At 35.3% G+C, this 11,945-nt stretch overlaps 1 protein-coding gene across 5 annotated transcripts; it reads right to left on the bottom strand.

Moving 5' to 3' along the window:
• Window positions 1-260: 260 nt before the first annotated feature.
• On the bottom strand, window positions 261-4,167 carry LOC120092741 (putative uncharacterized protein DDB_G0287975). Of its 5 annotated transcripts, none has more exons than XM_039050918.1 (5): window positions 3,863-4,167; window positions 3,284-3,488; window positions 1,695-1,776; window positions 1,534-1,592; window positions 261-702 (listed from the first exon to the last, which is right to left on the bottom strand). In XM_039050918.1, exons 1-3 carry the CDS (start codon window positions 4,010-4,012, stop codon window positions 1,709-1,711), a joined length of 423 nt encoding a protein of 140 aa, XP_038906846.1. In that variant the 5' UTR covers window positions 4,013-4,167; the 3' UTR covers window positions 261-702; window positions 1,534-1,592; window positions 1,695-1,708. The 5 variants fall into 5 exon arrangements, with proteins under 5 accessions (XP_038906846.1, XP_038906847.1, XP_038906848.1 ...); XM_039050919.1 differs by having other exon boundaries at window positions 261-705; XM_039050920.1 differs by having other exon boundaries at window positions 1,505-1,592.
• Between the last annotated feature and the right edge of the window lie 7,778 nt (window positions 4,168-11,945).

Raw genomic sequence — 11,945 nt, forward strand, 5'->3', positions numbered from 1 at the left:
TTTTAATAATTTGATTTACTAAATCTTCTATTTGGGAGTATTTAGTGTTTATTGTGTGTCCGTATTGTAATAGCATTTTTCAACACCGAAAGAGTCGAGTTACGGGCAAATACCCAAATTGAGTGAGAATGAGCTTGACAACTAGATTGACATTATCTTTGTTCATTAGTTCTCATTGTTACCATGCCCTTGTTCCAACTGGTTAACTTGCCTCAATGCAATTTTGAGTTTTGTTCTAATTTTGATGAGCGCAAATTTTCTTTGTAGATCAATCTTGAAATACTCGTTTTGTGTATGTCAATGTGTAACGCACACTTGCACTAGCACATTTGAGTGACAAAGTAGTGTATTATATAGATAAATAGACATACAACCCTTTATGATCCTATCTCGCTCTATGTCAGGAGTCGATTAATGACTAAATCTATACTAGATTAGATGATAAACAAAGTAAAAGCAAAACAAGCTATATGAATTTAGCCACTTGATTACTCAATCCTTCTTTTTCCAAAGGGGATTGAGCTGAGTTATAACCCAAATACTCTTGAATCAAGAGCTTTCGCCATCTAGTTTCCTAGGGTTCCTTTCCTTTGGCAATGGGCCTCCCGCTTGAGTAATGAATAAAGTTCCCTTGTTATAGGCATAGTGGTGTATGGTTGTCTTTGAAAAGTAGGTGCCAAAAATAACTCAGTTTGTGATGATCTGCTGAAAACATGCAGCATTGGTCAATGTGAAGTTGCAGTTGTATATAACTTTCACATTCTTGCATGATTTAAGATGATTTGTTCATAAAATAGCATCATAAAGTAGTTAAAGGTGCAAGAAACAAGTTTGGTAAGGTACAAATAACTCGTAATATCAATAGTTATCGAATTCTTATACTACACCCTAATCAAACGCTGTTGACCAAAGATGGCATACTAAAAAGCTTTTACATTCATAATGAGATGGGTTAGAGAAAAGCAAGAAACTCAGCAATAATGTGGGTTATGTAATCAAATAAGCTACTGTTGATGGGGTTGTTTGCATGACAAAGAAAAGTACCTTTTGTGATAGGTGGTTGTTTATTAGTTTAGGTTTAATTTTGTATCTAATACTTCATTGGCATTTTTCTCATTATTTCGTTGATGTTATACAAATGTATATCTATAGTTATTTGTTATTCTTAGTTATTATAAATCTATATTCAACTTGTTATCCCTTCTTTCTTTGTTTTTTTTTTCTTTTAATTTAGAATTTGATATCCAATTTGTTATCTCTTTTTTTTAACCTAGAAAAGTATATTTAATCTTTTTTTTCTTTTTTTTACATCATGAATCTAAATTTGAGACCTGATAGTCCATGACAATTACTACAATGGTTTTGAATTTGGAACTTAGGGACCAAATGAAATGTTTAAGAAATTTAAGGAACAAAATGGTAGCGATTTTGGGACCAAAATTAAATTTAAACATGCAATTTTGGAAAAAATGTCAATATGCCTGAGAATAAGGTTGTATCTTACATTATGTGTGAAGTTGGAAAATAACTTACTGATGACAGTATTCTTGGAACTAGGATTGATAATATTTTCTTTTTCCTCTCTTCTTTTCCTGGTTGATAACATAAATATATATAGATGAGTGAATGAATGAATAATTTCATTCAACCTTTCTGATTGAATCTAACCCAGTGAAGATATGGATAGATTTCACCTTTACACATAGAGTCATGTTGTTTGGCCTGTCACTGCAGATCCTGAAGCGCGGGACCTTTCCTTAACCAATGGCTGTGGTTCTGTAGGAAGAAAAACCATAATAAGGATTACACATTGCGCCAAAGAAGAGAAAAGAAGTGAAAGAAAACATCTCTGTACAGAAAATAAACCATGCTTGGGATATTAAATTTAATGTTATTCTTAAAATTCAAAACAGTTGTACCACCTATTGAACAGATTCTGTTAATTTACAAAACTTTATACATTCAAGGCCAGATCCGAGATAATGGCCAGGTCCCTTTACATGTATTCAATTCATTTAGAAAATCAAGATTAGAAAGTGAAAGAACAAGAACATTTGTAAAACAGATAAACTATGAGATTATGGAAGCATTACCAAAACCAACGCTTAACAATCAAGGTTTTTGTTCGAAAAAATCTACTTCTATCCAGGAATAAGCATGAAATAATTGAGAAATTAAAAGAAAACAACAAAAGTAGCAAACACCAGAATTTAAGTGAAAAACTAAAAGACCGGAGAAAATCTCAACCCACTGAAAAGAAATCTATAGTATGAAAAATTATTACAATCACACAAAATAGTTTAGTACCGTTCACACCCTTTGCTCCACTCTCAGACCAAAGAATATAAAAAGGAAACTTAATTAGTGTTAGTACACCAACATAAATTTTTTAAACTAGGATGATTTGAAATCAAAGGTTAGAGGTGGAAATGATTCGGTTTGGTGGTCAAATCGAACCGAACCAAATTTCTAATATGTAAAACCGAACTAAACCAAACCGAATCACATATGCAGTTTGGTTCGGTTTTGGTATTTTTAAAAAACCTATGTTATATATTTTTTAATTAAAAATGATTCGGTTTTAAATTCGGGTTTACTCTTTTTTTTATATATAAATATATAAATAAATAAATAAATATTAGTTAAAAATGATTCGGTTCGGTTTCAAATTCGATTTTCGATATTTAAACCGAACTAAACCGAATTAATTTAGTTTCAAAATTTCTTCAAACCGGACCGAACCACATTTTTCGATTTCACTGTGTTTTCAGTTTGGTATCTTGTTTGGCTTTTAGAAACGGTTCGATTTTTGCGATTTGAATGACCATCCCTATCAAAGATACAGACTCTCTTTATAGTGATTGGAGCTCATCACTTCCTTGAATTGCTCCTCTTATTTTGTCAAAACCCTATAGCTGTAGTGTAGTGCCTAAAAATCCTTCTTATCTTTCTATTTGCAGGTCCTTTAGAAACAAAAATTAGCAAGATAACCCTTGGCAAGTGACTTTATTTGGGTTTTAGGGCCAAAACACAAGTCTAAATCTAAATCTATTGACATTCAGATCGTTCCCTGTTATTTATGTTCGCAGCTAGAAACAAAACACAATGAAACTTCCATTGATGTTGCAAGTTTTACATTGTTCAGTATATAGACTTGTTTACCATTTGGTTTTATATGATCTATTCTCTGAAACTGAATTTTTCTTTACCAATAAATTCGTTATTGCATAAGCTTACTTTCAAAGTAACATTTTCAAAATCTAGCCGGATTTTAGAAACGTACTGGATATGAGGGCCTTTGGTCTGGTCTTAAACAGAATCCTCTGCCTGATTATCCCAATGACTTCCAACTCTGCATTAGCCGATTTGGCATCGCTACTCTGATCCTCATCCACGGACCTCATTTTCTTCAACACCAACAACGGCTTCTTCAAAGGCACTTTGCTTCCTGTCAGCTCATGGTACCCTACTGTAAAAGTATACACTTCCTACAAACCCAAAAAAAACCCTCAATCAATTGAAAGAATTAGAGGCAACTAATTTAATGCTACAAATCACCAATAATGTAAAAAAAAAAGAGTTTAAGGAACGAAAATCACTCTTGGAGACCAATTTTGCAAATTCATCTTCAATTAGGTGAAATCAACAATCAGTACAGTAAGAGGAAGGTGAATTTGAAGGAGAAATCCATTTCAATTCGATAGATCTAGTATCTAATTCGTCTTATAAAAAGCTAAGTAATGTAAATTGTGAGGGAATTCAATTCTAGGGTTACAACAGTGGCTGAGAATTAGATACAAAACAAGAAGAAATTGATGGAACCGTTAAATGATGGATAAATGAGAAAGTTAAAAGAAAGTACCTGAGCGGAGGGCCGACATAGAATGCCGATTTCGAGGTTTTGAAGGCGATCTTGGAAGGTGGATTGAGGTTCAACTACGCCTTGCAACTCAACGACGGCCCATTCCAAGCATTTGGTTTCGCCACAGTTACATTTCAACTTAATCTGCATCTTTCTAGGGCTTACGATTTAAAATTTCTCTGCTTTGAGAGATAAGAGGAGAAGAAAGATGGAGCTCTGATGAATGACGACTGATGAGAAGAAGATGGATGCAAAATGGCGTGAAATAAGAGAACTTTTCCCGCTCTTTCGTAAAGAATATTTACATGGTTGGAAAATCAATTTATAGTATATATAAAACAGCCAAGGTGAGGATTTTTACCTTCCCATTTTGTCTCTATTTTTTATGGAAGGGTTATTATACACTAATATATTGCGGTCAGTTATTATTTACAACTATTCAGTGTATTCTTTAGATTTAGTGGTTACTAGCAAAACAGAGTATTTGTTACTCATTTGTAACTATTTACTCTTTTAAATCAAAGAAAAGATTCAATTTTCATGATACATCAACAATATTAAAAAATGTTTATCAAATTCAAACTTTCACCATATGATCAACATTCATGTAAGTGATTAAACTTTCACCATATGATCAACATTCATGTAAGTGATTATCAAACTCATCCATTGAAGTTTGAAATTGCACCATATTTCTCAAGTCCAGTAGTAATGTTTACTACTTTCATCTTTTTAAAAAAAAAAGAAAAGAAAAGAAAAAAAGATTTTGATAGCAATATTTACCATTTTTTAAAAAAAAATTTACCAAGATCGGTGAGTTTTTCATGCGAAAAAATGTCTCCCAAAAGAGCATGCTCATGAACAAAGGAAAGTTATTTTTATTCCATTTACAACAAGACGAGGGTTTTTTTTTTCCAATTTTGATAGCAATATTTGTCATTTTATTTTGGCTACATTATTTGATTTTTTTTTTTTTTTGAAAAATTAACCAATGATAGTAGATGTATTCAACGCAACACCAATATTCCACCAAAGCATTTATTCTCAACTAATATTCTAACAACATTGAATGTTATTCAGTTATTCAAGTAATGTAAGGTCACTCTTAGTTATTCAATTTCAGTCGCACTTTCCAACTTCATCTCCTATTGTTCTCTCAGAGTTTCAGGTCAACGTTCTCATTGTCGATCGCTTTCATCTTTGTTCAACTCATTTTATAATTGGGTATAGAGCAAAATTGTTCATCAAAACCAAAAACAGAAAGAATGTAAATGTTTATGAAGTATTTTTCTTCCAAGATCGCTTCCATAAGTATAAGAGATCCCTCAACATATAAGTGATCATATAGTACTATATACACGATCGTTTATAATCATGTAAACGATCATTTATATTCAACTAAATGATCACTTGCATTCATTTGGGCGATTGCTTAATAGTGTCTGGGAGATTGCTTATGACTTGTTAAGCGATCGCTCACTTTAATAGCAATTTGAATTCAATGTCAATTTTTTTTTATTGCAAATCAACGATGGTACTTTGCATCTTTGTACGATTTTGGTAGGGAATGGGACCAATCTGGAAGAAATTATGTTGGAAGGCATATGAAAGGTCTGAAGGTCAAAAATGATATAATGTGTAGTGAATTAGTTAGTATTTTGCACCAACGACAGAATATCTATCCAGATATGTTTGATATACACTTCAAATGTTGTTATAGTCTATTGGTCCTAACTCCCCCAATTGAAGTCGACGATGAAGACATTAGTTTCTTCTTAGAAAGCAGTGACGCATCTCTGATGTCATTGCTCGTATCAATGACATTGAAAGAAAATCATGAAATAGACACAAAGAATTGTACCAATGGTGAAATTCGATGACTCCAACCATACCAACCATCCCCACTACGTCTTTATTAGATGAGAACATTGTGCCATGTAACTTGGGGCATGACATAAATGAAACATGGGATGGTCACAACGTCCAATTGAGATGTACCCCACAGTTTGATGGCTATGAATATGGACAACCTTCAGGACCACAAACATTTCCATCAACTCACATTCATGTTCCGACCCACTTATTCTCATCCCACCAGTGGCAATGCCTTCAGCACGAATGTATTCCACTATTCCAACCAACCATTTATAGATCAAACCATCGAAGGGTCCATCATACGACGACCTCATCACAATACCTCACGACTGTCTTAATGATGATGATATAAAGGTTGGTTAGATTTTCTTTTCAAAACATGATTTATTAGTTAAATAGTCAATAGTTGCAATAAAAAAGAACTTTGACTACTATGTGAAGAAGTCGATGAAGAGCTTCCTAACTGTATAGTGTTTGGTGGAGGAATGCAAGTGGTGCGTTCGTGCAAAAAAATTGGAAGGAAGTGATTCCTTCAAAGTGATGAAGTAGTCAAGCGTCCATACATGTGCTCTTGAAATGTGAATGGGTAATCATCAACAAGCAAAAAGTTGGGTTATTGGACACTTAGTCAAGTCGAAATACAATCAAATTGGTCAAACATACCACTTAAGAGATATAATTGAAGATGTTCGGCGAGATTATGAGGTGAATATAAGCTATGGGCGGGCTTATAGTTACCACGCAAAAGAATATGCATTGGTGTTTGCATGAGGATCATCGAAAGGATCATATGCTCTTCTTAACGCATATGGTGAGGCACCGAAGCTTACAAATTCGGGAATGGTATTTGAAGTTGAAGTAGAAGATGAACAATACTTTAAGTACATCTTGAACTGCATCCATTGTGTGATCGTTGTTGACAGTACCCATTTACATGAGGAATACAAAGGTATGTTGTTAATAGCAACGTGTATTGATGGCAATAACAACATATACCCTATCACGTTCAATATTTTACATGGTGAAAATGATGCATCGTGGACTTGGTTCATGACTCATTTAATGGCTTCGATTGGAGACATTCCGAATTTAGTGATTATATCATATTGTCACATCTCCATTGCAAAGGTTGTCACAAGTTTATTCCCTGAGGCATTTCATGCCATATATATATATATCACATTTAAAATAGTTTTATGGACGTATTCAAGAATAATGACATAATCCCACACTTCTATCTTGTTGTCAAAGCTTATAGGATGTCTGAATTTCAGATATCTTGGGTTAAGCTTCAACAACAATTCTGGGTGACGACCTATCTTAAGGACGTTGGATTACAACGATGGGCAATGGTTTATTAAATCCATTGTAGGTATGATAATGATGACAAATATAGTAGAATACCTCAATGAAGTATTAAAAAATGCACGAGAACTTCCAATAATGAAACTATTGGAGCATATTTGTGAATGGATGCAGGGTTGGTTCTATATTCGACGTACACACACAATGCCATGCACAAACATCGTATCTTATTACGCAATGGATGTTCCCAAAAAGGTAGAATTGATGTATAGAACATATCGTGTTTCTCCAGTGGACATGCATACAATTAATGTGGGTGACGGAGATTTAAGGGGCTTGGTTGATATTTGTTCACGGACATGCACATGCATGAAGTTCAATTGCAGGGAGATCTCATGTTCCTATGCAATACCTGCAGCAACCCTTTGAAATATTAATGTTCAAACATTATGCGCAAAGCGGTTTACCGTTGAGTGTGTTCTTGCCACTTATGTTGAACTGATTTTCCCCATTGGACGTAGACAGGAATGGAGACGCTGATCAATATTTGAAGACTTTGAAATTCTACTACCAAGGAAGGTACCAAGCGTTGGTCAACATCAGACCGTTAGAATATCGTCTAAAGGGGAGGATCCACAATAAATCCACAAATGTTCTAGGTACAGTCTTAGGGGACATAACAAGAAAACTTGCAAACAGACTCTGATAACACCATACACTAGTCCATCTAGGGTAAACAAAATGTGAGCAATCGCTTAGACTATGACTATCGAAACGTTTAGATGATACTAAGCGATCGTTTATATCTAGTATGTAATTGCTTACCAAATATTAGGCGATCTTATAGATGTTATTAAACGATCGTTTAGTATATGTTATGTGATCGCTTATATAAATATTGGGTGATCATGTAGTTTTTGTTCGGATATCGTGTAGCATCTGTTATGTTGTCGCTTACCTAACATTGGAAGATTATTTATGTATTGGGGTTGATTCCCTAAAGTCTCGTGTCCTGTAGTTTGTAAACAGTTTGTATGAACGCTTGTGTTGTATAATATATGATATTTATTTCACATCTTGTTTTTTGCTCAGTTGCATGTTTTATTTGCTTTACCACAAACTAATAAACATAAAATTCCTAGTTATCTGTATGTAACTCAAGCATGTATGTAGTGACATACAAGTGGATTGTGTTTTGAGTGATAACCAAAATGGTCTATAGTATATGGATAAAGGAGGGAAATCTTATCCTGGTAACGCTACAGATGCGGCCCGCTTTGTTGAATGGTCACAAGTGTTGTGACTTGTGATAGATGGTCTGATCCTGATCATTTGTGTTGGGGACATGCGAACGGGGGCGTCCTATACAAAGAGTTTTTATACCTAACCACGAAGTGTTAACGTCTCGTTATATAACACCGTTCATCACAGAGACTTCACTTCACTAAGATGACCATAGGTAACATGATCTCAATCCTGAGTGAGTTCGGAACTTATGCCATTGAGAGCGGTTCTTTGATTTGTATGGGTGCGAGTGGCCAGGTCGTCGATTCAAACCTACCATTTTGGGGATTCTCTTAATTTGGAGCTGAGAACTTAACTACACAATATGGAATTCACTCCTTCGCCGAAGCAAGGATAAATAGATAGATAGCTCCCTTAAGGGCTGATTCCGGGGCTTGAACGATGTGGCGCCACACACCTTCTCTTGGCTTGAGAGGTGTTCACCCATAGTTAGACTATGTTGTATTGTTCATTAGAGGAATCAGTAGTACTTAAGGAGTGAGATGTAACTACAGGGGAAAATGGTAAATTGGCTCAAATGTACTTACGAGCATCTGTGAAAGGTCATCGTACTCATGATTAGTTATATCCGATGGACACAAAAATATATCTATGGTAAAAAGAGTTCAATTATTGGTCTTTAGTGGAATGTCTGATAGTTAACGGATAATAGATCTCGTGGCTAAAGAGTTTAGTCAGCTATTTACGGACCGTTGGAGCTTTGAGTCACAAGTCCATTAGGTCCCCTGTGTAGCTTGGATAAAGTTGAGAATCAGTGTTTGGGTCAGTTTCAAATGTTCAAATTGACAAGAGGAAGTTCGATTATATATGATATAATTAGACTGGTTAATTATATATGATATAATTGGCTAAATGTATGAGATACATTATTTTGGAGGAAATTAAATATAAATTTGATTTATATCAAGTAGAGGAGAAATTACTATAGTAGATATGTGATATCAAACTATATGGTAAGAATATAATATGATATATTTATTAATTATTTAATTGGTTAATTATATGATAATTGACCTAAAATTTCTCTTGGACGTACATTAGTGGGAGCAGCCGTGTCAGTTATTGTAACCGAAGAATAAAATAAAATTTTGTTTCATTTTGCAAAAGTTCGAAAAGGTTCGAAAAATTTGGCATCGGTGTGGAAATGTAAACGATCGCATAAGTCAAGAGCCTATACGATAGTCGCTCAGCGCCTAAACGATCGCACATCTTGTGCCTAAATGATCGTATACTAGTCCTTAAACGATCGCTTAGCTTTCCTAAACGATCGCATAGTGTGCCGTGTTTTTCTAAACGATCGTCCACCTTTTACTAAACGATCACTTAGTAAAACCTACACGATCGTGTAGCTTCTTCTAAATGATAAGCATTTAGCTATACGATAGCTTCCTTTTCTCTCCCACTTGCTTATCGTCTACATGATTAGTTCATTCTCCAACCTCTACCAAACTCACCAAAGACCAAACTTTGGATTCTCACTCCGAGAATACCAAGGGCTCCTTTTTAGTAGTGTCGTCCCTGCTGTGTTCACTTGTTCGTGATAGTTCGTGTTGCTGCTGTTTGTGTAGACATTCATGCTGCCGCAGCCGACACATTTGCTGGGCGATAGAGATCACGTAAAGGTCTTTTGCTGCTTTGAGTTCCAAAGCTTGAAAAGGGTCTTCAACTGGTATGAGAACTCTTTCTCTTATACTTTATTGTTCAAAGCATACCTTTAATTACTGTAATTTTTGCATAACTGTATGTTAGAATGTATATGTTGTATTTCGGAAACGGTAATATTGGAAAGATCCAAATGTGCTCATGGATGCTCTTCGTTAAGAAATCCTTTAATTGGTATCAGAGCCAAGTTCTGATATTCTAATTTCATTGTTGCAACGAATAACATATACGTTCTTGGTGGGTGCATTTCTACTCTGTTTAATCGTTAAATTGCTGTGGATGTACAGATTAATAGATGTTTTCGTGGATGTTAGCCTCGATTTGATTTAATTCTTTTACATTTACAGTTGTTTGTAAAGACTTCTTCGTTTTGGGGCATTGATAATCGTTATCGAGTCTGTAATTCAAAGTCTGTTTGAGTCTTGAGTCGTTCGTGAAGAAGATCGGAGCAAGCGTTGTGGTTCTTCGAAGAAGGAGACGATCAAGGGTTGATCGCATCATGTAGGCAATCGAGTACGCGATCACTGAGTATCAGGTCGTGTAAATGATGGGATGCCCACGTATCGTTTAACACGAGTGCGCTAGATGATCGTTCAAGTCAGCAACTTCATCGCTTAGTAACTGACTAAATGATCACTTAATAACGCAACATAAATTGTTTACCTATCGCCACATTAAACGATTGTATAGACGATCAGGCTTCGCAACCTCATAGTCATCTACGCGATCGTTTAGCTTTCGCGTCTATCGTCTATTGTGCACTAGGTGATCGTCTACCTTCGGTGTTTACTACACAATAGAGTCCTCCTGGCGGTTCAAGATCTGGTTCGCCTGTGAACCGGTTTGCTCGATGAAAAATGTAATAGATAAGGTTATTTCATTCCGATTTTTTTTGTAAAGGCTCATCTCGGTTCATTAATCCTTTATTTATTACATGCGATGTATGGTTTTATATGCCATATGGTATGAACATATAGTAAATCCCACCTTAGGTTATGCATTGGTCGTGCATCACCTCTTTATTGTAATTGTTATAATTTAGAGAAGCATGATTTAATTATGTAAGTGCATACTCATGCATCATATAATATAAAAGTTATATTTATGCATGCATAAAAAGTATTGACATGCATCATCTTTATATTATAAATGCTATAGTATAAGGGTGAATGATACCATGTTTGCTTGGTTATTACGCATTATATAAAAGTTATAATAAGTTGACTAAAATGTAGGCTGGGGTATTTAAGTTGACGAAAATGTAACACCTCTACCTGGGAACTTACCTGGAAAGGTGAATTAGATAGATTTGATGCATGCATGCAAGTTAAGGATAGTCCATTAAAGTGTTTAAATGTGACTACTTGCCCTTGTTCATATTTCATAGACAAACGTTGTTTATGAGCAAAGTTTAAAAAAACGACTTAGACTAAAATCAGTAGCCGGAGTGTCTAGGTTAATGAACCCTAAGTAGAACATTCAGTGGGAGGTACTTGAGGCATAAGATGCTTCACTTAAACCTTTCACGTTTCTCTTAATTAGTCCACACCCTGAGATCTACCCTCGGCCTTGTGGCATTTTTGGCATGTCCTCCTAACAGATGGTGTTTGGGTAGGTCAATATCAAGGTTGATGGAGAGAGTGTTCATAGTAAGTGAGAGCGGGAAGTGCGACAGTATATCCCTCGGTCTCCCTCATTAGGTTGAATAAAGTTACTGCGCATTGCCTCGAGGCACTCTGGGAGTGTCCCCATAAAGGATGGCAGTTTTGCACATTTCTTTATTTGATCTCCTGTAAGAGGATAAGGTAACTTAGTCTCTTGTCCTAATCTGCTTCTTCCCTACGGTGGGCTCATTAGGGTGGGACTTTGGCACCGAAAGCGAGGGGTCACACTTATACGGAATTGTTAAAGGTTAACAGTTCTGGACCGAAAAATG

The sequence above is a fragment of the Benincasa hispida genome, chromosome 12 (assembly GCF_009727055.1).
Source record: "Benincasa hispida cultivar B227 chromosome 12, ASM972705v1, whole genome shotgun sequence".
NCBI classification, from domain to species: domain Eukaryota; kingdom Viridiplantae; phylum Streptophyta; class Magnoliopsida; order Cucurbitales; family Cucurbitaceae; genus Benincasa; species Benincasa hispida.

Bases quoted from the DNA above. Each gene is read 5' to 3' on its own strand.
- LOC120092741 (XM_039050918.1), bottom strand. From the start codon at position 4,012: ATGCAGATTAAGTTGAAATGTAACTGTGGCGAAACCAAATGCTTGGAA. The intron at 3,489-3,862 runs GTACTTTCTTTT...TTGGGTTTGTAG, and splicing joins TATGTCGGCCCTCCGCTCAG to GAAGTGTATACTTTTACAGT. The intron at 1,777-3,283 runs GTACGTTTCTAA...TTCTTCCTACAG, and splicing joins ACCAAAGGCCCTCATATCCA to AACCACAGCCATTGGTTAAG.